Source organism: Saccopteryx bilineata, chromosome 9 (assembly GCF_036850765.1).
Source record: "Saccopteryx bilineata isolate mSacBil1 chromosome 9, mSacBil1_pri_phased_curated, whole genome shotgun sequence".
Taxonomy (NCBI): Eukaryota; Metazoa; Chordata; class Mammalia; order Chiroptera; family Emballonuridae; genus Saccopteryx; species Saccopteryx bilineata.
Window position 1 is genome coordinate 41,506,780 of NC_089498.1, and position 26,623 is coordinate 41,533,402.

The window sequence follows — 26,623 nt, forward strand, 5'->3', positions numbered from 1 at the left end:
ATAAGGTTTGTTAAAGCCCAGAGTTGAAGGTAGGACACATGTCTTCTGACCTCAGTCAGAACTCTGTGCCAAACAGGATTCATATCCGGTAACTGCTCTTGGCAAAAAGGCCCAAGTACTGAGCCCCAGCTGTCAGTTGGCCTCCACAGAGCCTTCTCTTGCCAAGGCCACTGATGCTCAGGGGCCATACCTCTGAAGATGACCCCATGAGGTCTCAGGTCACTGAAAATGTCCCTTCACGGTTCTTGGGCATCTATTAGCCCGGAAAAACAAACGCTACACTCCCTAGGCTGCACATGCTTGCTTTCTCTCCCGGAAGCAGAATCTCAGTGTGGTGGAACACCTGGGCGAGGCTCACATGGCCGCTGCCCTTCACAAGACAATTCTTTCATCCTCTCCCCAGTGCTGTGAGATGACGAAGCAGGACTTGGGGAGCTGAAGTATCATAGTCAGGGCCCTGACGTCCATCAGCCCCAGATGCTTCCAAGCATGGGTGTCACAAAACCATTCGGAGACATCTCTAGATGATGGAGACATTTGGTGAGGTCAAGCAGAATTAATTGCCAAAGTCAAGGAAGGAGCTGCAGCATATGTAGGCCTTTTCTATTGCACATTTTTCTTTTAATAAATTTTTATTTTGAGATAATTTTATATTTATAGAGAAGTTGCAAAGATTTATTAAAACTTCTTTTAAAAAAAGTCATGACAAACTATATAATATATATATTTTTAATTCATTTTTTAAAAGTTTATTGGGGGCTCTGGCTGGTTTTCTCAGTGGATAGAGCATTGGCCTAGCATGTGGACGTCCCAGGTTCAGTCCCCGATCAGGGCACACATGAGAAGCGACCATCTGCTTCTCTTCCCCTCCCTCTCCCTCTTCTCTCTCTCTCTTCCCCTCTTGCAGCCAGTGGCTTGATTGGTTCAAGTGTCAGCCTCAGGCGCTGAGGATAGCTTGGTTGATTCAAGCATTGGCCCCAGATGGGGGTTGCCGGATGGATCCTGGTCAGAGCACATGGTGCATGTGGGAGTCTGTCTCATTTTCTCCCCTCCTCTCACTTAAAAAAAAAAAAGTGATGATGGTGACATGATTCACCCAACTGAAACCAGAAAAATGACCCTCAGGTTTGGCTGCCTGTCGCCATGAAAACCAATTATATGACACAGGTGCTAGTGAGAAAGAAAGAGGTTTATTCATGTGCTGGTCAGCTAAGATGGGGGGTCTCCTGTCCTCAAACACCATCTTCCTGTTCTGGAAGAGGAGGGGGAAGAAGGGGGAATGAGCAAAAATAGAACAAAAGAATCGAAAGGAGGGGTTTGTCCATGCAGGAGGAGGGGACTAGTCCAAGCCAGCTCAGAGTGTTCAGATAGCAGATTGAGGCCACATGTGTTCCGGAGCTGGCACACCTGAAAGTGAGAGCCATTCCCTCCCTTGGTTGTTGAAGGAACTGAAGCTAGCAAGTAACTTATAAATTAGGGTTTTTGTTTCATGCAGCAAATGTTGACAGATTCCCACAGTCGAGCTGTCTTTTTGGCCTTGAGTGAGAATCAGAATTGCAAGCCTGAGCGTGGTGGGAGTGAGGAGAAGCAGTTATTCTTCCTGCTCAAATGTCAACCCTTGATGTGCATCAGCCAGAGGGGATGCACTGTAGTGAGAGCTTGGTCAGAAGTAAAGTACAGTGTTGATTATATATTTTGATTACTAAACCAGAAATAGAGAATCTTGGTTATAAGAGCAACAAATTGGATCTAATATTTTACAGGAACTCTTTTATAAACTTACTTTGTTAGTACTATCTTATTTAGCTTTATTTTTTGGCTGGTCATATTAATATCAGTAAATCAATAATATAACATATTTAATCCTGGTTATAAAACCATAGAGGTTACAAGTGTACAACTCAATACAACACCCTCTGCACACTCATCACGCATCCTCTGCCCCAAGCAGAGTCTCTTCCCACCCCGTTCCCCCCAACCCTTTGCCCTCCTCCCCTACCTCTACCCCCCTTTCCCTCTGGCTATTGCCACCTCTTGTCTGTATCTATATGTTGTATATGTAAGTTTTTAATTGACACTGGTCCTTTACTATTAACTAACCTCCAAACGTAATGTGGATTTCACCAGTTTGTCCATTGACACTCTGTGTTCCAAGATCCAATCCACATCCTAAACCCTCTGCACTGGTGGTTGTGCGCCTCCCCGTTCTCTTCAGGCTTGTGGCAGCTTCTTCGTCTTTCCTTGCTTCCTTGTTATGGCTGTGGCTGTCATGAGGAGAACTGGTTGAGTGTTGTAGAGAGTCCTGAAGCTGGATCTGTCTGCTGTTTTTCTTATAATTTAGACTGAGGTTAAAGCTTTGGGTTTGGGGAAGACAACACAGAGGTGAAGTGTCATTCTTGTCACATCACATCTGGGCATGTAACATCAACATGTCTTTCTGCTGGTTATATTAGCCTTAGTCACTTGGTTCATGTCATGTTTGCCAGGTGTCTGCACTGTTTTCCTCTTTCCCTACTCTTTTCTTTGGGAATGAGTTCCCAAGTCTAGCCCACTCTTAAGGGGGACAGAATGGTATGCTTTCTCTTTTCCCCCAGGTATTTATTTCTTTTGTTGTTGTTGTTGTTGTTGTTTTTCTTCCCTAAAGTGAGAAGCGAGGAGGCAGAGACAGACTCCCACATGCGCCCGCCCAGGACCCACCCAGCATGCCCACCAGGGGGCAATGCTCTCTGCCCATCTGGGCCATTGCTACATTGCAATCGGAGCCATTCTAGAGCCTGAGGTAGAGGCTATGGAGCCATCCTCAGTGCCCAGGCCAACTTTGCTCCAATGGAGCCTTGGCTGTGGGAGGGGAAGAGGGAGATAGAGAGAAAGGAGATAGGTAAGAAGCAGATGAAGAAGCAGGTGGAAAAGCAGATGGGAGCTTCTCCTGTGTGCCCTGGCCAGGAATCGAACCCAGGACTTCCACACGCTGGGGCGACATTCTCAGTCAGGGCCATGTATTTATTTCTTAAACCACTTATTTATATCAGTATGGACTCACATATATTATTTTATACTTTGGGTTATGATTCAATACTATGTTATTTATGTTGTTGCTCAAATGTTCCAGATTTGGCCATTGGGAGCTTTCTCAGGCTTCTTTCTGCCTGAGTTTTCATGAACTGTCTCATCATATTTGTGCCAACAAACTATTCTCCTAGAGTAGAAGTCTCAATTTAACTCTTGAGAGAATCTGAGCAGATTGAGTGCCACCTCTGGCTGACCCTGCACTCTAGTCTGCAGAACTCTAGCCCACAGTGGCCTGCAGGGCGGTGGATACCTCTGAGTCCCCAATACAGGAGACAAACCGCACAACCCACAACTGCTCGCTTATGATGTGCTGTCAGTAAAAGCCCCTCTTAGGGCCAGGTTCACTGATGGAGGAGGAGACAGCCAGACAAGCAACAAGGCTGGAGCCACTAGGAATCAAGGAGGTGTTGAGCAATTTGCTCCCTTAAGGGTGAGAGTGAAGCTGGTGGCAGGATCTAAAATTGGAGCATTGCTAGTCCCTGAGAACACATGGTTACAAGTCCTGCAACTGTCCTGATGGAGAGTGATTTGGAGCCCAAGGACGGTGCCCACCCATTTTGGGGTCCCATCCAGGGACTGCAGCAGCTGAGATACTCAAGGGACTCCAGTCAAGCCCAGATCCTCATACTGAGCTCCAGAAATTAAAGCTGGGCAAACATAAGTTTTCTGGATGTGGTTTTGTTCACCGATCGTGGCACAGACCTGTCCTTGACCCCTCCTGTGGTTTTTGTCTTCACATTTTGGGAGAGTATTACATTGGGAGCCAGGATAATTTGGGGGAAGGATGACTAGGAAACAGAACTGACAGCTGGGCTGAGACAACAGAGCTTTTAGCTCAGAATGAAGTCATTTAGAAATGTCAGTTCTAGTCAGTCTTTGGCAAAGGTAAAACCACATCTTCCCCAGGAGGTATGCTCTCAGAGTTTGTGCCCCACACTTAACACTCCAATGGCTGAGGGGGTCACCTGTGCCAGGTCTCTGCCCACATGTCTTGGTAGCTGCTGGGGTGTGGGCTGGGCTCAAGGAACTAATAGTTTATAAAGCAGCAGAAAACCTCTCCTGGGCAAGAGCATTCCAGCAGTCGACATTATGAAGGGAACACTTCTTGTGCTGGCCTTGCTGGTGACCAGAGAGCTGGGCACTGAGATGGGTGAGCATAAGAAGCAGGGAAAAGGTGGACTTCCTGACTTTTGGCTAATCTATCCCTCTCCCCCAGGGATCTCTGGGCAGCTTCTGGCAAGAAATTTAGGGAAGAGCTGGGAGACTTTTACACAAGAGCCCTGTAGAAAGCCCCTGAGGTTTTCAGTCTTTCAGTGGAGGGAGAGGTTTGGAAATGAAGGGGTCATTAGTTATGCACACATAGGGGATAGTGAGTTGGGATTGTGGTGCTTATTTGAAGGGCTAGGATGCCTGGGGGCAGTGGGCCCGGGCAGACCACTAGTCCTAGCCTCTTATCCCGCTTCTTTGAGCTGGGAGTGCCTCTTAGAGAATGTTTGCTCTGTCAGTGTGAGCAGTACTGGGAGAGGACAGGTCTCTGTGGAAAAGGAGTCAGGAAACACTGGATATGTCAATTACTCTCAAGTGGAGGGGAAACAGGAACCTCTTACCCTGGTGATTCCTTTGATGAGGTGTTTTCTGTCTGTATCTTCAGCGGGAGCTTGCCCTGTTTTTTATGGAGCCTTTGGTGCGGTGGCTCTTGGAAGCAAGTTACTATTGGACATCAACCTCAATCTGGTCCACGCTACTGAACCTGAAAAAGTAGCCTTCGGAAAAATTCAGGATTGCTACAATGAGGCGGGAATTACATCCAAGATCTTGGATCTGATCGTCATGGTAATTTACTCTCTTCCTCCCCATCCCCACCCTGACAACATACATGCAGCATATTACAACATGTCACATACAAATAGTCCATTCAATCATGGGATACATGACAGTCAAAAGCTATAAGTAGCCAAGCACATAAATCTTAGCTCCACTCTACAGCACATACAATATGCAACCACATGCTCCGTGCACATCCAGCCTGTTCTGCTATCACACGTGTCCTTATCATGCCAGTTAGCTCACAAACAATTGGAAAATAGGGGACTAATATCAGTGTAACACAGGAAGTGTGTGATTTTTTCCCCTGTGTTAGGGGAGCTAGCTTTGCAGGAGTAGAATTTTAACTTTTGGCAAGAAAGTAACAATTCAGCTCCTGCACATGCTCTATTTTGGAAATATTAAAAGTGAGCACCAGCTTTCAGGCTCTTTTCCCAGAAGGGACTCACTGGCTTTGCAAGGCTTCTGGTTTTTGATCTGTTTCACTTCTTCTTGTGCCCACGCTGATGGCTAGTCCTCTGGCTTCTGAGCTCCACTTCCACCTGTATTTGGCTCAGTGCCCACAAGTCCGAATTTCTACTTTATTAGTGCCTGAGGCCTGTGAGGCAGCTTCTAGCTATGTGCAGCTGCTTACAGGGCTAATCAATGTATCTCCTGATAAACTATCTTTGTTACTGCTCTTTTACACAGTTATGCAGATTTTGAATTGTCTGTCTCTTACCCCATTTCCCCCAAAGTGCTGATATTGCAAAATGAAAGGTTTTTCAAGAAGCAGTATTTCTTGCATTATAATATAGGCACACAGGGCACATCAATTGTTTGCAATACATGCATACACATTCCACACATCAGTACCTCTAACAGATGGGTCTTAGGCACAAGAGATACCACACAAATCTGGTCCCTCTCTCAGGCCCAGCCCCACCATGCCTTCCAGAACCTTCTTATTTCCTTCTCTCTCTGTCTCTGCTGGTTGTTTAAGCACCCCACTAACACCTGTGCATGGCAGTTAGGGAGGCACCCTCATCCTGGCCTAACTGATCACAGCCCCTCTCCAGTGGTGGGTCTTGCTGGGGAAGAAACTGAACCTCTGAGGATGAGGAGTGGGAATGACCCTGGGGAAATAGGTCAGCCCTGCCAGGGGCTCAGGTCCTCTGCCCGAGCATCTTACTGTCTCCCAGGCAACCATCACCACCAGCAAGGAATGCATTCATTACGCAGCGGACAAGCTGAAGGAGGATGTCCAGAAACTTTCCAAACTGAACCCTTTGGAGAGATGAATCTTTGCCACTGATTCCTAATCTGAGCGCTATCATCCTGCCCTGTTCTCCTTTTCATCTGCAGCTGGAAACTAGACACCTGTCCCCACCTGATGCTGTGTTCATCAGGCTAACTCTAATAAAATAACTGCTGCTCGGCTCTGTGTGCTGTGTGCTGTGCGAACAGTGTGAGCGGCCGGGGGAGAGCTTAGGAGATCATGAGGAGTGACACGTGTGGTCACTGAGAGCATAGGGGCTGGAGTTAGGCAGAACCAGAATAAATCTAGGCCCTGTCAACTGACAAGCTCTAGGATCTTGGACAAGCTGTTTTGTTTTTCTCGGGCTATTCCCTCATCTATAAAATGGGGATTGTATATGAAGATAGGTTAAATAACATAGGCAACCTCAGACTTAACCAGCCTGGAAGGATAAAAATGTTGTCAACAGCTACAGACAGCGTGTCTCTAGTTGTCTAGTTGCAGAATCTCTAGTCTCTGAAATGTCACTCTGTAATTAAAGAGTGACTCAGAAGATGGCCTGAGCAGGCTTATCACAAAGTCCTCTCTGTTTCCCAGTGGCATTTGTCATTTTTTTCTTAGGTGGGTGTCTTCTGAGGCAGCTGATTTTTCTGCAGGGGCACTGAGCTCCACTGCTGGTTTTGGGTTTCATCACTGGGACCAGGACCCCATGCAGCCTTGGCCCAGAAGGAAGGGAGAAAGGGAGTGGATGGAAGAAGCAACCCCGAGGGAATGCTGCTGGGGTGGCAAAGCTCAGGCTCTGAAGTCTTACTTGCAGGATGTGTCCCCTGGGGCAAGTGTCATGAACCCTCTGAGGTTACTTCGAAAAGCATCAAATGGGTAATTGTATTACCAGTAAGCAACTTGTGAAGCTACAAGGCAGGGACTAGATTTTTGCCTCTATTTCTTAAAGATTAGAGCACTGTTGGGCTGCAGGAAAGATGGCCCAGAAAAGAAAAATGGCGTAACCAGTAACAGCCCTATCTTCCTGCGACAGGTAGACACAATAAGGTAACATGCAGGGAGTTGAACTTGGGAGTTGGGGCTAAGAGGCCTGAAGCTTGAGTCCTTGCTCTTCTCCAACCTGCTGGCTGAATTTAAGCATTTGAGTTTACCTGTTTGCTTATTCTACACCTTAATTTTGCATCTACTAAGTCCTGGACACTCTGTCAGACCTAATATTTAAGTGTTCAAGTTGTATTAAAAAGTTCTAAAATTTTATTGAGAAGTAAAAAATAAAATTTGAATGGATAAAGGGCTAAATTATTCTCTTGGATAAAATGAATCAACATTATAGAAATAGCAACTATGCCTGACCTGCAGTGGCGCAGTGGATAAAGGATCGACCTGGAATGCTGAGGTTGCTGGTTTGAAACCCTGGGCTTGCCTGGTCAAGGCACATACAAGGAGCAGCTACTACGAGTTGATGCTTCCCACTTCTTCCCCCTCTTTTTATCTCTCTCTCTCCTCTATCTAAAAGTCAATTTTAAAAATTCAAATTTATATATAAAAAAGAAATAGCAACTATTCCCAAATACATCTGAATTAATCTTTGTTCTAATGAAGATTGACTTAAAGTCAAAAGACTAAATGCTTGAAATTAACCAACAAATTTAGAAAAATAAAAACTATGAGCACGATCTTTTTCATCATATGTTATAACATAGTTATAAGTCTACAACTAATAAAGAGTTTTAGTAGAGGAATAGACATATGATCATTGTGACAGGAGGGAAAACACACAAATAGACTCAAAGATAGTTTAAGATGTAATAACAGCTATTGAGTCATGGGGAAAGAATGTATTATTTTTTGAAATGGTATTGAGAAAAACAGCCAAACATTTAAAGATCAGGATGGATTTGCCAGACCTTTCCCTATGAATGAATGTGGATTAATGATTTAATTGCCATAGTGTCTGGTTAATTATTTATTTGTAACAACTAATCTCTCTCTCTCTCTCTCTCTCTCTGTTTCTTAGTTTGACTTTCATGATATTATAGTCTCTTAGTTTTTCTTCTACTTGACCGGAGGCTCCTTGTCAGCTTCTTTTATGGTTACTTGTGTCTTATACCAGAGATAATTTTATTTGCATCCTTTTTTTATATATATACTCATTTCTTAATGATATCATCCAGTTTTTTCACTTTATCTACAAGTTCTGAATTTAAATCTCCAGCCCCGGTGCTAAAACATTGCAAGGCATAGAATAGGCCCTAACTAATATTTGTTGAATTAATGAATATTAAAAAAAAAAACACCTCTACAATCTTCATGTCAGACACAGAATTTAAATAAATGAAAATTGAATGGGAATTTTTTTTTTATTTAGACATTAAGTTTAACAGGGTGACATCGGTTAACTAGAGTACATAGATTTTGAGAAAACATCTCCACATCATTTGGACAGTTGATTATGTTGAATACCCATCACCCAAAGTCAAATCATCCTCTGTCACCTTATATTTGTCCCTCTTTACACCCTTTCCTCTTCTTCCCTCTCCCCCCTCCCCCTGGTAACCACTGCACTCTTATCTATGTCCATGAGTCTCAATTTTGTGTCCCACCTATGTATGAAATCATATAGTTCTTAGCTTTTTCTGATTTACTAATTTCATTTAGTATGTTATCAAAGTATACCCATGTTTGTTGTAAATAATCCTATGTCATCATTTCTTATGGCTGAGTAGTATTCCATAGTATATATGTACCACATCTTCTTTATCCAATCCTCTATTGAAGGGCACTTTGATTGTTTCCATGTCTTGGCCACTGTGAATAATGCTGTGATGAACATGGGGGTACATGTGTCTTTCATACCAATGTTTTTGAGTTTTGGTGGTATATACCCAGTAGAGGGATTGCTGGGCCATATGGTAGGTCTAGTCTCAATTTTTTTTAGGAACCACCATACTTTTTTCCACAGTGGTTGTACTAATTTACATTCCCACCAACAGTGAATGAGGATTCCTTATTACCTGTCTTGTTGATAACAGCTAGTCTAACAGGTGTGAGATGGTATCTCATTGTAGTTTTGATTTGCATTTCTCTAATTGCTAGTAAAGATGAACATCTTTTCATATATCTATTGGCCATTTGTATTTCTTCTTGGGAGGAGTGTCTGTTCATGTCCTCTCCCCATTTTTTATTGGATTACTTGCTTGTTTGTTGCTGAGTTTTGTGAGTTCTTTATATTTTTTGGATATTAACCCCTATTTGAGCTGTTGTTTGCAAATATCTCCCATTTAGTTGGCTGTTTGTTTTGTTGTCAGTTTCTTTTGCTGTGCAGAAGATTCTTAGTTTGCTATAGTCCCATTGATTTATCTTTGCCTTTACTTCCCTTGCCTTTGGGGTCAAATTCATAAAATGTTCTCTATGGGCAAGGTTCATGAGTTTAGGACCTATGTTTCTTCTATGTTTTCTTTTATGTAATTTATTGTTTCAGATCTTATATTTAGGTCTTTGATCCATTTTGAATTAATTTTTATGCAAGGGAACAAACTGTAGTCAAGTTTCATTCTTTTGCACGTGGCTTTCCATTTTTCCATTTATTGAAGAGGCTTTTCCTTCATTGTGTGTTTTTGACTCCTTTATCAAAGATGATTTGTCTATATATATTTGGTTTTATTTCTGGGCTCTCAATTCTGTTCCATTGGTCTGTGTGTCTATTTTTCTGCCAATACCACACTGTTTTGATTATAGTGGCTCAGTAGTATAACTTGAAGCCAGGTATTATAATACCTCCAGCTAAGTCTTTTTGTTTGTTTTGTTTTTCTTTCTCAGGATTACTTTGGTTATTTGGGGTTTTTTATGTTTTCATACAAACCTGATGATTTTTTGTTCCACTTCTTTAAAAAAAGACATTGGAATTTTGATGGGAATTGCATTAAATTTGTATATTGCTTTGGATAATATGGCCATATTAACTATATTTATTCTTTCTATCCAAGAACATGGGATATTTTTCCATTTCATTGAGTCTTTTTCAATTTCCTTTAATAATGCTCTGTACGTTTCATTATATAGGTGCTTTATATTCTTTGTTATGTTTATTCCTAGCTATTTTATTTTTTTGTTGTTGCAACTGTAAAAGGTATTGTTTTTTTTTAGTTCATTTTCTGAAGTTTCATTGTTGGTATATATGAAAGCAATAGACTTCTGTATATTAATTTTGTATCCTGTTACCTTACTATATTGGTTTATTGTTTCTAATAGTCTTTCTGTGGAGTCTTTGGGATTTTCTATATACAAGATCATGTCATCTGCAAAAAGTGAAACCTTTACTTCTTCTTTCCCAATATGCCTGTTATTTCTTTCTCTTGTCTAATTCCTCAGGCTAGAACTTCTAGCACTATGTTGAATAGGAGTGGAGAGAGTGGGCAGCCTTGTCTTGTTCCTGATTTTAGAGGGAAAGTTTTCACCAGTTAGTATGATGTTAGCTGATGGTTTGTCACTATGGCCTTTATTATGTTAAGATATTTTCCTTCTATATCCATTTTATTTTAAACATAAAAGAATGTTGTATTTTATTGAATGCCTTTTCTGCATCTATTGACAGGATCTTATGGTTTTTATTCTTTGTTTTGATAATATGGTGTATTATGTTAATTGTTTTACATATGTTGAACTATCCTTGTGCTTCTGGAATGAATACCACTTGATTGTGATGTATTATTTTTTTAATGTGTTGTTGTATTTAATTTGCTAGTATTTTGTTTAGTATTTTAGCATCTGTATTCATTAAAGATATTGGCCTGTAGTGTTTGTTTTTTTTTATTGTCCTTCCAGGTTTTGGTATGATAGTTATGTTGGCTTCATAAAATGTGTTTGGAAGTACTGCTTCTTCTTCAATTTTTTGGAAGATTTTGAGAAGGATAGGAAGCAAATCTTCTTTGAATGTCTGGTAGAATTCACTAGTGTAGCCATCTGGCCCTGGACTTTTATTTTTGAGTAGGTTTTTTGATAGTTGTTTCCATTTCATCCCTGCTTATGGGTCTATTTAGGCTTTCCATTTCTTCATGATTCAGTCTAGGAAGATCATATAGTTCTAAAAATTTATCCATTTCTTCTAAATTGTTGATTTTGATGGCATATAGTTTTTCATAGTATTCTACAATAATCCTTTGTATATCTATGATATCTGTGGTAATTTCTTCTCTTTCATTTCAAATTTTGTTTGAGTCCTTTCTCTTTTTTCCTTAGTGAGTCTTGCCAGAGGGTTGTCAATTTTGTTGATCTTTCCAAAGAACCAGCTCTTTGTTGTATTAATTTTTTCTATAGTTTTTCTGTTCTCCATTTCATTTATTTCTGCTCTAATTTTTATTATTTCCTTTCTTCTGCTGATTTGGGCTTGCCTTTGTTCTTTTTCTAGTTCCTTAAGATGTGATGTTGTTTACTTGGGCTCTCTACAGTTTTTTGATATAAGCCTGTAATGATATGAACTTCCCCCTTATTACTGCTTTTGCTGCATCCCAGAGATTCTGATAGGTCATCCTGTCATTTTTGTTTGTTTGTATATATCTTTTGATCTATGCTTTTATTTCTTCTTTGACCCAGTCATTTTCTAGAAGTATGTTGTTTAATTTCCACATTTTTGTGGGTTTAGTTCATTTTTATAGTTGAATTTAGTTTCATAGCCTATGGTCAGAAAATATGCTTGGTATAATTTCAATTTTTCTGAATGTGTTGATGTTAGTTTTGCAGCCCAACATATGCTCTCTCTTTGAGGATGTTCCATGTACACTGGAGAAAATGTATACTCTGACATTCTGGGATGAAATGTCCTCTAGATGTCTATTATATCCATTTGTTCTAGTGTTTCATTTAAGGTTGATATTCATTGATTTTCTGTTTGGATGACTGATCTAGAACCATCAATTGTGTACTGAGATCTCCAAGTATGATTGTATTTTTGTTGGTTTCTATTTTTAGATCAGTTAGTAGATATCTTATATATTTTGGTGCCCCCTGATTTGGTGCATATACATTAAGATGTCTGATGATTCTGATGATAACCTGATGGTCCTTTCTTTATATGTTCTGTTCTTCTTTTCCCTACATTGCCTTAGGCACTCTGTCATTGATTTTTGACAAATTTATTACAATGTGCCTTGGAGGTCTATTTGGGTTGAGGTTACTTGGCATTTTATTTGCTTGCTGGATTTGAGAATCTCTTTCCATAGGCTTGGGAAGTTCTCATCACATATTTGTTTGAATAGGCTCTCCATTCCCTTCTCCCTCTCTTCTTCTTCTGATATACCCATTATTCTTATATTGCTTTTTCTGATGAAGTTGGACAACTCTCGTAGAGCTCTATGATTTTTTAAATTTGTGAGTTTCTCTTCCCTTCTCTCTGTAGACTTCTCTCTAGTTGCCTCTCTTCAATATCACTGATTCTGTTCTCTATCTGGCCTGTTCTATTAGCTAAACTTGCTACTTCATTTCTCATTTCATATATTGAGTTCTTCGTCTCTGTTTCTAAAGTTCCAATCAACTTGATGTACTCATTTTGTTCATTAGTTTGTTTTCTGAGCTCATTAAATTATCTATCAGTGTTTTCAGTCTTTGTGACTAGTGCAACCTGCAGGTAGACCACAGGAACACTGTCTGTGATCCCTCGTTCTGCCATTGCTTCAGTTTAGTATCTCCTTCTCTGCTAATCTCACCACTCTTCCCAGCAGAAGGAGACCCAGTCATTCTGGGCTTCTCCCCTCTCCAGAGCCCTAGCAGACAAAAACCCAAAGTCTTGGCTTCCCTACTTTCTGGAGCCCTGGCACACAAACACCTGGATAGTCATGCCTCTCTCTCTCTCCCAAGCCTACTGTGAGTGCTTCTTATCTTCTGCCCCCCCTTCTCAACCCTTCCCACCTTTAATCCATTCAGTGTGCAGATATTTCAGGCAAGACTGTGAGCCCAGCTGGAGTTCCTCTGCAGCATTATAGATAGTCAATTTGTTGAAATTTCAAGAGGAGAACTCAAGGGTATCTCTCAGCCACCATTACTCTGACATCATCCTCTAGCATTTTTTCATGTGATTATTGGCCTTTTGTATATCTTCCTTGGGAAAATGTCTATTGGAGTTTTTTGCTTGTCTTTTTATTGTTCAGTTGAAAGAGGTGAAATAGTCTGAATACTAGACATGTATAGAATTTACAAGTATTTTCTCCCATTCTATTCTTTTTATTGTCTTGACCTTGTTTTCTACAGCACAAAGTGTCTAACTTTGATGTAGTTCAAATTATTCTTGTTTCCTGTGGGGTTTTTTTGCATCATTTCTAAAAATCCTTTTCCAAATCTGATGTCAAAACAGTTTTCCTGTGTGACCAGGTGGTGGCGCAGTGAATAGAGCATCAAACTGGGATGCAGAGGACCCAAAGGTTGGCCCTGGCCAGTTGGCTCAGTGGTAGAGCGTTGGCCTGGCGTGCAGGAGTCCCGGGTTCGATTCCTGGCCGGGGCACACAGGAGAAGTGCCCATCTGCTTCTCCACCCCTCCCCCTCTCCTTTCTATTTCTCTCTTCCCCTCTGCAGCCAAGGCTCCATTGGAGCAAAGTTGGCCCGGGCGCTGAGGATGGTTCCATGGCCTCCGCCTCAGGTGCTAGAATGGCTCTGGTTGCAACAGAGCAATGCCCCAGATAGGCAGAGCATCGCTTCCTGGTGGGCATGCCGGGTGGATCCCAGTCGGGCGCATGCAGGAGTCTGTCTGACTGCCTCCCTGTTTCCAACTTCATAAAAATACAAATAAAAAAAACAAAAACAAAACCCAGAGGTTGCCAGCTTGAGCACAGGTTCATCCGGCTTGAGCCTGGGCTCATCAGCTTGAGTGTGGGGTCGTGGGCTTGAGTGTGGGATCATAGACGTGACGCCACAGTTGCTGGCTTGAGCCCAAAGTCACTGGCTTGAGCAAAAGGTCACTTGCTCTGCTGTAGCCCCCCACTCAAGCCACATATGAGAAAGTGATCAATAAACAACTAAGGTGCCACAATGAAGACTTGATGCTTCTCATCTCTCTCCCTTCCTGTCTGTCCTTACCTGTCCCTCTCTCTGTCTGTCTCTGTTGCAAAAATAAATAAAGTTTTCCTGTTTTCTTCTAAGGTTTTTATTGTTTTAGTACTTACATATAGGTATTTAATGAATTTCGAGTTCATATTTGAATGTGGTATAAAGTATGGGTCCAACTTCATTCTTTTCATGTTGTCCCATTACCATTTGCCCCAGCACTATTTTGTTGAAAAGACTGTTCTTTCCCTATTGAATAGTTTTAGCATTTTTGTCAAATATTAATTGACCATACATGTGAAGATTTACTTTAGGGCTCTCTATTTTACTGGTTCATATTTCTGTCCTTGTTCCAGTACCACATTGTCTTGGTAACCGATGCTTTGTACAGGGGGTCCTCAGATAACAGTCTCAAAATACATTTTGAATTTACAACACTTGCTCCCATAAAAACAAAAAAATTGAGATGTGCTTCAGCTTACACCATTAGCATCATACTTACAAACTATGGGGCGAAACTAGTTTGGTTGTGCAGTGGAAGAATACGCAGTAACACATACAATGCAGTACAATATATTTATGCCCTTTTCCTTTTTCTGTGGCTTAGTTCTGTTTTTATGTTCTAGATTATTATTTTACAACTGTGTTAGGGTAGGTAAGTGACTTAGGCTAGGGTGTGTTTTGACCAAAATTTGGGTTATGTCACTGTATAGTAACAGAATTGTGTCATAGCCCAAGGACTCCCTATATTAAGTTTTGGAATGAGGAAGTATGATTTCTTTACATTGTTCTTTTTCGAGATTGTTTTGAGTATCCTGAATGCTTTAAGTTTTTATATTAATTTTTAGAATTAACCAATTTCTCCAAAGTCATCAGCTGGGATTTTGTTAGATATTGCATTGACTCTATAGATCACTTTGGGATTATTGATCACATTATGTGTTCTGATCTATAAAACTAAATGTTTTTCCATTTATGAAGATATTTAATATCTTTTAATTATGCTTTGTAGTTTATTTTATAGTACTGCACTTTAAAATTTTATTTTTTATTGACAATGGTTAATAAATTTCAGATGTACTTCAATTTGATATCTGTATACTCTATTGTGTGCTCACTACCAAAATCTAATTTTCACTTGTTCCCATATATACTGCTAACAAAAATTAGGGGACATTTCAAAATAAATATAAAGCAATAAAATATCCCCTAATTTTTGTGAGCAGTGCATTTACCCCCTTGCCCATTTTACCTTCTAAAATCCCTTCTGCTCTCATAACCACCATTCTGTTGTATCTACAAGTGTTTTTTATTTAGTTATCTCATTTTTGTTTTATACTCCACAAATAAAATAATATGGTTTTTGTCCTTTCCCATCTGACTTATTTTACTTAGCATATATACTATTAACATATATGTATATATATATGAATAAATTTCATGTCTTCTTGATGGACTGTCCTATTTATTATTATAAAATGTCCATATTTGTCTCTTGCTGTTTTTTGTCTTGAAATCTATTTTGTCTGCTATAAGAATGTCTATACACACTTTTATCTGGATACCATTTGCTTGATGTATCATTTCTACCCTTTCACTTAAGAGTCTATGTTTATCTTTAAAGTTGAGATGTTTCTCCAGAAGGCAGCATACAGTTGAGACTTTTTTAAATCTACCCAGCTACTATGTGCCTTTTGATTGGTGAATTTAGTCAATTTACATTTAGGGTGATTGTCGATATCTGAGGACTTCCTACTGTAATTTTAACCTTTGTTTTCTGATTGCTTTGTATCTCTATTACGTTATTTTATTTATGTTTCTGTCTACTGTTTTAGTTTGGTGATTTTCTATTAAGTTTTTCTCCATTTTTTTAATATTTCGTGTCTCAGCTCTGAACTTTTTTTTTGTGGGTACCCTGAGTTTTGTATAAAATGTCTCATAGATAAAAGTTTTCTTTTTATTCTCATAGCATCTTCATTAAATTGTGGATTCCATCCTTTCCTTCTTCCTTTTAATATTTTGGTTGTTTCAAATTATCCTTTTTATGTTGTGCATTCATTACCAAATTGCAATGGCTACAGTTATTTTAAATGCTTTTCTCTCTATAATCTTTAATTACAATGAAGTTTTTAACACCTTGTTTTGGAAAATAAAGTTGCAATGTTTTCTGTATATCTGTAAGCTTACTCAAAGTTTTATGCACTTTTGTCTTTTTGCTTCAGGTTAAAGAGCTTCTTTTAACATTCCTTGTAATGCACTCTTGTGATAGCAAATTCCCTTAGCTTTTGCTTCTCTGGAAAAGCCTTTATTCCAGTGGTCCACAACATTTTTTGGGCCACAGACCGGTTTAATGTCAGAAAATATTTTCACAGACCAGCTTTTAGGGTGGGATGGATAAATGCACAAAATAAAATTATGCGACCAGCGTAAAAACTGTAGTTTTAAATATAATTGTCGAACTTACAAGACAAGCATCAAGAGTGAGTCTTGGATGAATGTAACGGAGGGAATCTGGTCAATTTTAAAAATAAAGCATCGTTCAGACTTAAATATAAATAAAACGGAAATAATGTTATTTATTCTTTCTCTGCGGACTGGTACCAAATGGCCCACAGACCAGTACTGGTCTACTGCCCGGGGGGTTGGGGACCACTGCTTTATTCTACTTCACATCTAAAGGATAACTTTCCTGGATATATTATTCTTGGCTGGTGGTTTTTATATTCAATATTTAAATATATCATGCCACTCTCTCTTGGCCTGTAGTAATCTGATAACTGGCTGGGATTCCTTTGTTACTTTTTCCCCTGGCTACCTTGAGAACTCTTTCTTGGTCATTAACATTTGACAATTTTAGCAAAATGTCTCTTGGTGAAGGTCTGTGTTGAGATAATTAGGTGTTCAGTTAGTTTATGAGAAAGTGCAGTTCCTTCCCTAGGTTTGGAAAGTTGCTATCAATTATTTCTTTGAATGGGCTCTCTGTTCCCATTACCCTCTTTTCTTCTGGGTTACCCATTATCCTTTTGTTTCCCTTTCTTCAAATAAAGTTAGATAGTTCTCATAGAGTTCTTACCTTTTAAAAAAATCCTATTTCTTTCCTTTTCCACTTGAATCACTTCTATATTTCTATCATGGGCTCACTAATCCTCTCTTCCATATGCTCTTCTTTATTCCCCATGCTTCTACTTTATTCATCTTATTTATTAACTCCATAGTTAATGGAGTTAACTTCTTATAGTTTTTTTCTTTTTTCTTTTTTTTTTTTTTGTTCAGAGACAGAGTCAGAGAGAGGGATAGACAGACAGGAACAGAGAGAGACGAGAAGCATCAATCATCAGTTTTTCGTTGCAACACCTTAGTTGATTGTTTTCTCATATGTGCCTTGACCACGGGCCTTCAGTCGACCGAGTATCTCCTTGCTCAAACCAGCAACCTTGGGTCCAAACTGGTGAGCTTTTTGCTCAAGCCAGATGAACCCACACTCAAGCTGGCGACCTTGGGATCTCGAACCTGGGTCTTCCGCTTCCCAGTCTGACGCTCTATCCACTGGGCCACCGCCTGGTCAGGCTCTTTTTTATAGTTTTAACCTCCTTGGTGAAGTACTCCTCTTCATTATTACTGAGCTCACTGAACTTCTTTTCTGAGTTTTCTTGTATCTCAGAGTATTTTCATGACAGCTCTTTCCTATTCTCATTTAGATTTGAGTTTGGTTTTTGAAGAACTGTGATTTTCTTTCTGTTACCATGTTAACATGGTTATAATACTTGACGGGTTGTTCTTCTGCTAGTGCACTTGAAGTAGTGAATACCTTTCTTATTTAAGTACCATTTTAACAATTCAGCAGGCTAATAACTAGAGATCTTTTTTTTTGTTTTCCAGTACATGGTGTGAGAGCTGTTTCTGTTTTCTCTTACCTGTGCTACTTTGCTTCCAGGGTCACAGTGGGAGAACATCACTGTAATTATAGAAGTTGCCACCTGGATGACCAGGGTGGTGGGTGTCCTGGCTACATTGTGGTCCCTAGGTCTCAGGGTTACACTACCATGGTGGATGGGTGTGGCTGGGGGCTAGGTTCCAGAGCCTGGTTGTTACTTCACCCCCTATGACTGCTGGTGCTGTTTTATAGCCAGGAGTCTATAGATGTAGCTCCACTATTGCTACCAGGTCCTGAAGGAGAGGGGACCTGGATTCTCAGTCACTGATGCTGCTTTGCCTCTTTTAACCTCCACCTGACTATAGTGTGGGAGCCATACCCTAACTCCTCCATCACTACCACATTGGCTCAGACCTCAGGCTCAGCTGCATGAATCAGGGAACCACATCTGCAGGGGCCACCCCTGTCCTTCCCTCTATTCTGCCTCCCCTGTGCATTTCCATATGCCCACCTTTACATGTACCAATGTGTAGACTTATGCATGCTACTGTGTTGAGCAGAGGAACCTTTGTTGGGTTATAAATGTCTGACTAGTTGTAGATTTAAGGGAAGATACAAATGAATCATCTCACTTTAGCATGATGCTGACAGCACTCCCTCAATTTACGTTTAAAGTCATTATTGATAGTTAAGGGCTTTAACCATCACCATTGTATTAATTTGTTTCTGTCTGATTTGTAGTTCTTCTGTTCCAGTTTTCCTTTGTGAGTTGATTTTTCCTGTAGTAATATACTTTATTTTTCTTGTCTCTGCTATAATTTTTTTCTTTGTGGTTACCATGAGGCTTCCATAAGACCCTTACTGTTTTATAAGTCTATTATGAGCATAATTCCGATCACATACAAAAACATTTTAGTCCCTCAACACACTTTATATTACTGAAATAAAAATTCATTTGTTTCTATTTTGTACCTATTAAATAAATTTTGTGGTTACAATTATTAACTTTTATCTTTTTTCTACTAGGGTTAAAAATGATTTATGAATCATCCTTACAGTTTTACTTTATCCTGTATTTTTCTATATGTATCTTTACCTGTTACTTTTCACTTACTGCTTTCAAAATTCTTTGAGTTTTGACAATCTAATCACAATATATTTAGGTATATGCCTCTTTAGGTTCCATTTAACTGTATGTTTTGGGCTTCACAAATTTGGATGTCCTTTCCCTTCATCAGATTTAAAGTTTTCAGATATTCTTTTACATAAATAAGCTTCTTGCCCCTCCTTCAACTTCTATAGTATGTACAGTTATTCCTCGATAGCTACAGGGGATCAGTTACAAGAGTTCTTGAAGATACCAAAAACCCAGGGGTGCTCAAATCCTTTTATATAAAATTTGCATAGAACCTAAGTACATCCTCTTTGTACTTAAAATCATCTCTAGATTAGTTATAATATTTAATACAATATAAATGTTATAAAAAGTAGACTATCATATATTAAGGAACAAAATAAAAGTGCACATGTTCAGTACAGATGCAACCAGTATACTGAACTACATAGTACATATAGTCCTAACTACATAGTACATGTCAGCAACATGACATTTTTCCAAATATTTTTGATCTGTAGTTTGTTGAATCCAATGGGGCAGAAACATGAATACAGATGGCCGATTGTATACTGGCTTGCTTAATGATGTCTCTCTTGTTCTGGTCTCAGCCTATCAGTAACCAATGTTACACTTGGACTAGCCCTTGTGCTTTTTATTATGATTGCAAGAAACTCTTTAGTGATGATCATCAGGAAACTTTGAAAAGGTATAGGTTTATTACTTCTAAGACCTGGAAATCACACAGTCCACCTGAGGCCACACAGAAAGTTTACAGAAAGAAAGAGAGAGAGGAGAGAGCTCATTGGCCCGGGGTTCTACTTTTATTGGGTTCAAGAGTGAGGGCCTAGGGCTTCATAGGCTCACACATTATTTTTAAATTATACCACCTTTAATAAACAAAGATGTTTTCAGCAAATGCTGGGATGAAAGTCACCCCTACTCATTATTTTTGTTATCAGTGGAAATGTAATTTACACACAAATAAAATTTCAATCACATCACAGCCATCAAGACCAATAAATGCATTTACACTTTTCCATGAGCTACTCTTTTTGAAGTTTAATTTTATGTTTGGCTCTTAGACCAAAGATTAGTTGAAATATTTTTTCTTTTAATTTTTTTCCCATTATACTTTACATTCAGTATTATTCTGTATTAGTTTCAGATGTACAGCATAGTGGACAGAGAATTCTGTACTTTACAGTGGCCCCCGATAGTTCAAGTACCTACCTGGCCCCAATGTAGTTATATTACTGACTACATTCCCATTGCTGTAATTTATATCTTTGTAACTATCAATTTGTACTTCTTAATCTTTTTACCTTTTTCACCCAGTCCCCTAACCCTTTTCCTCTAACACGCTCATTCTTTATTGGTGAATTTAAAACATAAATGTGGAAATATAGAGTGCTGGAAAAGAAAACAAACAGGTACTTAATGGTCAGTTATTAAAATCAACCAAGACCTCTAAAATAGAGGAACCTCAGTGGAGGAAGGTGGCCTGGCTCTTTAGCTAGTTGTGTGGCTGTATTTATTAAAGGTAGTTCTTTAACATAGATGCCTCAGCAATCAAAGCAAAGTCAGGCACTTGCATTACAATAAAACAAACAAACCCCCCCAAATGTCAGGGTGTACATCGGTGTCCCATAAGTCCCATAGACTTTCTTCACTTTCCTCTTTTTGTTTCTCTGTGTACTTGCAGAACAGTTTATGAATTGCTGATTCTTCCCTCCGCTTGCTCAAGTTTGCTTTTGGAGCTCTGTACTGAAGTTCCTATGTCATTGTGATCTTTAGCCCCATAACTTGGTTCCTTTTTTGATTTCCATCATGTTCAACATTTTGTTTTGTTCATGTATGTTATCCTGACTTTGCTTAGTGATTTTCTGTGTTCTCTTGTAACTCACTGAGCTTCCTTAAGATAATTATTCTGAATTATTTCTCGGGCTATTTGTAGATCTCCATACTATTAGGGTATTACTGATACTTTATTTCTTTGGTGGCACTGTTTTCTCGATTCTTTGCAATTCCTGCAGCCTTGCATTGGTGTATTAAGGCTTTGACATGGAAAGTTCTTCACTAGTCAGTCCAGTCAGGCATTATGGGAGAGGAAGCTTCAGGTTCCTCAGGAAAATCTGGTACCAGAGTCAATGGCTGGACAGGTCTGGTGCTGGGATTTGGAGGAGCTTGGCCTGGCACCAGCCCACTCACCCACAGACCTTGGCACTAGCCCAATCAAGGACCCAGCCATACAGTTTATCTATTGAGATAGGTGTTAAGCCTGGGTCTTCAGGCCTTGGCCTGACGTCTAAGCCTCTGGCAGCAGGCCTGGAGCTGGGATGCATAGAGTGTGGCCTAAAACCAGGAACCAATGTGGCAGGCCTGGACATATAAGGTGGGCCTGGAGCATGAACTAATAGAGGTAAGTTTGAAAACTGGATTGAAGGGTGGCCTGGCACCAGGAACCACTAAGATAGGCCTCTGGCTTGTGTTCATGCATGCTAGCCTGAAAATTGGTTCTACAGGAGCTGGCCTGGAACCTGGGTCTGTGGGAATGGGCATGAAGGCAGAGTGTGGGAGCCAGTCTGGAACTCAGGTAGGTAGGTCTGAAACTTGAGTGTGAGGGGGATATGTTGGCCCCAAGGTCCACTGGAAAAGGACTAAGCCTGGGTTTATGGGTGTAGGCCACAACGATGATAGGTGGGTGAGGCCGGAGTAGCCCTGGAAACTGTCAGAACCCAGGTCTGCTGAGGTGGACCTGGACCATGCAAAGTCAAACACTCATTTCACTCTTCCTCATGAGAGAGTTCCTGAGTGGAGAAAACCACTCTTTGTGTTCATCTAATTGGACTGGAAGTAGAAGTGATGCGGGTAAAATGAAATTGTTGATCCTATTCTCTTTGATGCATTTTTTCTCATTTCTATGCTCCACCTGAGTGATGAAACCTCTTACCTGGATACCAGAGCTTTTGAGGCTTTTTTTTTTTTTTTTTGTGGATCATTATCAAATTGAAGTTTCTGTGAAAATGAAGGCTGGAACCTCCTATTCTACTACCTTGCTGATGTGGCCTTGTGTAAGTCTTAGTCTTTTTACATCATAAGTAAAATGGAAGAAAATGATTAATTCTAGGTGTTCCTAATGGCATCCAAAAGATGTAGATTCCCTGAAAGGCATCATTTGTAGATAAAAATAAAGAAGGTCAAGGAAATAATCTAATTTTCTGAAATGGAAGAAAATGGCAACACCTAATCCAAGTTGGGAATTAGGGACTGTCTCTGGTATCTGTGCTGTTTAACCACACAACTTCACAAAATTGATCCAAAAGGTCTTGAGTCCAGATATGACGGTGATGATGATAACAACAATATTGACAATAGTAGCAACATCAGCAGGGATCATAACTGCCAATCCACACACTCAAAGAGCAATGGATTCTGCTTTCATTTTTGTCATACCTGAAACCATTTGCTCTCATAACAGCCCTGTGAAGTAAGTACTATATTACTAAATCACCCATTTCACCAATGAGGAAATGGAAGTAGGCAGAGATTTAGTAACTTGCACAGGGCATTATTGCTCCTGGCCTGCACAGTTGGGATTGAACACTGAGTGTTATGGCTCCAGAGCTCTCCACTAAGCAGGAGGCATCTCACAGCCCTGTCAGGAGCCAGCAGCCTTGGAGAAAACAGGCTATGGAAGCCCTGGCTGGGTAGCTCAGTTGGTTAGAGCACTGTCCAGATACGCCAAGGTTGAAGGTTCAATCTCTGATCAGGGCACATACAAGAATCAATCAAGGAATGCATAAATAAGTGGAACAATAAGTCAATGTTTCTCTTTCCCTCCCTCTCTAAAATTAATAAGTAAATTTTTTTAAAAAATGATTAAAATTGAATTTTAAAAGAGTGAGAGAAAATAGGCCATGGAGGTGCAAGGAAGAGGAATGAGAGGAGTAACCATGGGAAAGAGGAAAAAACGTTTCCTACAGTGAGGATCCTATTATAATGAATAGAGATGAGTACGAAGTGAAAGCCAGTCCATACTTACGGGTTTATCTCATGTGACTCCGCTGGTGCTTTATGAGGTATGACTTGAGAATGAAAGCTTTCCCACACTCAATACACTCATAGGTCTTCTCTCCAGAGTGAATCTCCATATGTCGACTAAAATTACCATAGTAGCAAAAGCCTTTCCCACAGACTTTGCATTTAAAGGGTTTTTGACCAGTGTGGTTCATATAATGAACACAAGATGAGTGCTGGTTGAAGGCTTTTCCACATTTAATGCTTTCATGGGGCTTCCCTCCAATGTGAACCTTCAGGTGTTGACGCAAATTAAACTGGGAGCAAAAACTTTTCCCACATTCTTTGCACTTGAAAGGTTTCTCGCCAGTGTGGATCCAACTGTGTTGGGCAAAACCAGAGTGGTAGGAGAAAGACTTCCCACATTTACTGCATTCGTAGGGCTTCTCTCCCGTGTGAACCCGCTGGTGCTCTGTGAGGTGCGACTTGCGACAAAACGCTTTCCCACATTCACTGCACTCATAGGGTTTCACTCCACTGTGAATCTGCATGTGTTGACTCAAATTAAACCTGTAGCAAAAGGCTTTCCCACAGTCTCTGCATACAAAGGGTTTTTCTCCAGTGTGGGTCTTTCGATGCTTAATTAAATTATGATGTTTGGTGAAGGCCTTTGCACATTTATTGCACTTATAGGGCTTCTCTTCTGTGTGATTCTTCATGTGTTGCCTGAGAGCAGAACTGTGGTGAAAGGTTTCCCCACATTCTTTGCACTCAAAATGTTGTTCTCCAGTGTGAATCTGCTGGTGCTGCATGAGGTCTGACGGACAGCTGAAGGTCTTCCTACACTGTACACACTCATAGGGCTTTGCTTTAGCATGAACACAGTCATGTGCAAGATCCCAATTCTTGATATTACCACATTCACTATATTCACAATGGGTCTTCCCCACTTGATTTCTGGGGTGTTTAACTGGTCTGTGTATACCACTTTCATGGAGAATGCCCGCTGGAGAGAGTTGTTCCTGTAACACTCTTGAGTGTAGCCTGTTATCCATCCCTGACTTATTGTATTTAGGGTTCATCTTCCCAGGGCCGGTCTCCATGTGGGGGCCTGTCACTGGCCTTAAGATTCCTTCCGGTGTTTCTGATAGCCCTTCCTGAGTTTTGGTTCTTCTAGTCCTGGAGCCTCCTAAAGCTGTTTGCCTGAGCCATGCCTGCAGTGACGGTCCCTTGGACAAGAGTGGCTGAGAAGTGGTTGGATCTGTAGTCTTTGATTTTGTTCTGGGTCCTGAAAAAAATTGATGACACAAGAGTGACCTATTAATGATGCCAACATAGAAGAAACAAAATTACCACTTTTACTGGAGGAAAAATGATGAAAATAATGCTTGGCAGCCTGATGTTTTCACATATCTGAAACCCAGGTTTAAAATTTTGTTCTTTTCTGTTCTTTGGGCTCTTATCATTTAAAAAAGGAAACTCAAGAGGGGATTCTTGGGCAGAGAATAGAGGAGCTGGTGGGAGAATCCTCCTTATATTCCAAAGTAAAGGAGTGTGGACAGTAACATGATGACATCACATACAGCGCGCTGGCTCTGAGAGAATGTCTCATCACAGCGCTACGACAGCACCAGTAGGATGCACCAATTCCAGTCCAGATGGGTAAAGGCATCAAAAGAGGTTTCACAGGAGGTGTGCCGGGAGTCGTTTCCTAATAGAGAGGCAGAAACTACTTGCCAGAGGAAGTGGACGGGGTGCTATAGGCAAAGGAAACAAAGCTGATTTTGAATGTGAGTGAAACCTGGATGCCTGGAGAACCTCAGAACATGAGAGGATGCTGGAGATATAGAGGTGCAGGCAGACAGAGGCAGAGGGCAAGCAGGACTCTGACATGGGTGCCAGTGAGCACGGTCATTGCTGTGCCCAGACAGGGTTTACGTGGCAAAAGTAAGCATAGTCTGAGTGGACACACTGTCTGCTCTGCCAGAGGAACAGCCAAGTAAAAAGACAAAACAGATAGAATCTGGATAGTGAAAACTATAACTACTTACTTGGAGGCTTATAAAAATGGAAATGTTAACAATATAAAGGTGTTCATTCTTCCTCAATGGATCTATTAATCAATAAACTCTAGATAAATTCACAATAGGGTTTTTCATAGAACTCAAAGATAATTCTAGATCTTAAGTGGAAGAGTAAAGGGACAAAATATAGGGACAGATGGTTTACTGCTAAATTCTACAGAACATTTAAGGAAGAAATAATACCAAATATCAATTCTATATAATCTCCTCCAGAAAACAGAAGAGGATGAAATATTCTCCGTCTCATTTTATGAGATCTTCATTACCTTAATACTAAAACCAAAAATGATATTATTACTAGAGATTAATATCTCAAGATCATAGACATGAAAATATATGACATATTAGCAAACTGAATCCAAAATATGAAAGATAATATTTCACAAAGAACAGAGAGTCAATGCAAGAATAAAAGGCTGGTTTAACATTTTAAAATAAGTCAATTTAACAGACCCTATTGAAAGATTAAAAACTAAATCTATATGATCAAATCAACATAGAAAAATCAATAAATAAAATTCAATATTCATTCATAATTTTAAAAAACTCTCAAAAACCTACAGATTAGAATGGATTAAGTATAAATCTTTTACTATGTGCAGAATTTGTATGCTGAAAATTAGAAAACATTGGTGAAAAAAATCAGAGCAGCTCTAAATAAATGAAAAGATATTCCATGATTATAGATTGGAATAATTAATTCTGTTAAGATGTCAACTCCCCCTAATTTAATCTTTAGATTAAACACAATCCAAATAAAACTTTCATTAAGTTTTCTTTAAAGATATTGAAAAGGCAACTACAAAATTTATGTGAAAAGGCATAATAAAAGGCTGGTTTAACATTTTAAAATAAGTCAATTTAACAGAACCTATTGAAAGATTAAAAACTAAATCTATATGATCAAATCAACACAGAAAAATCAAATTGGCAAAGGAAATCAAATTGTTAAGATAATTCAGAAAAAGAACAAAATCTAAGGATACACCTTGCCCAATTTAAAACCTACAAGGAAGCGATATTAAGCAAAATTGTGCTGTTGGCAAAACTATGCAGACATGTAGACAAGTGGTATAAGACAGAATCATAGACTTAAATGTAAACAATAAAAACATAAAACTTCCAGAAAAACAGAAGAAAATCTGTTAGATCTAGTATTTGGCAACAGATATTTTGATAAATGCAATTGTTCAAAAAATATATATTGATAAATTGGGCTTTATATAATAAAATTAAAAACATGCATTCTATGAAAGATACTGTTACGAGAATTAAAACACAAGCCACAGACAGAGGTAAAATATTTGCAAATCACATATTAATAAAGAACTTGTATCTAAAATAAAGAATCCTTAAAGCTCAACTAT

At 39.7% G+C, this 26,623-nt stretch overlaps 2 protein-coding genes across 4 annotated transcripts in view; one reads left to right on the forward strand and one right to left on the reverse strand.

Moving 5' to 3' along the window:
* ZNF599 (zinc finger protein 599) overlaps nucleotides 1–26,623 on the reverse strand; it is a 48,994-nt gene that overhangs the window by 2,845 nt on the left and 19,526 nt on the right. Inside the window, exons 3-5 of one of the 3 annotated variants that reach the window (XR_010727077.1) lie at nucleotides 23,198–24,460; nucleotides 4,677–4,832; nucleotides 2,179–2,264 (exon numbers count right to left, since the gene is read on the reverse strand). Coding sequence is in view for 1 of the 3 variants with exons in the window: in XM_066242830.1 (XP_066098927.1) it covers nucleotides 23,202–24,460 (1,259 nt within the window). In the remaining 2 variants the exon portion in view is untranslated. Of the gene's footprint in view, nucleotides 1–2,178; nucleotides 2,265–4,676; nucleotides 4,833–19,565; nucleotides 24,461–26,623 lie in introns of those variants that run through there. The other 2 variants (XR_010727076.1, XM_066242830.1) reach the window with 2 other exon arrangements.
* LOC136312879 (major allergen I polypeptide chain 2-like) lies at nucleotides 4,159–6,215 on the forward strand. The gene is made up of 3 exons (XM_066242832.1): nucleotides 4,159–4,219; nucleotides 4,721–4,902; nucleotides 6,075–6,215. The coding sequence occupies exons 1-3, from the start codon at nucleotides 4,159–4,161 to the stop codon at nucleotides 6,171–6,173; spliced, it is 342 nt and encodes a 113-aa protein (XP_066098929.1). The 3' UTR covers nucleotides 6,174–6,215.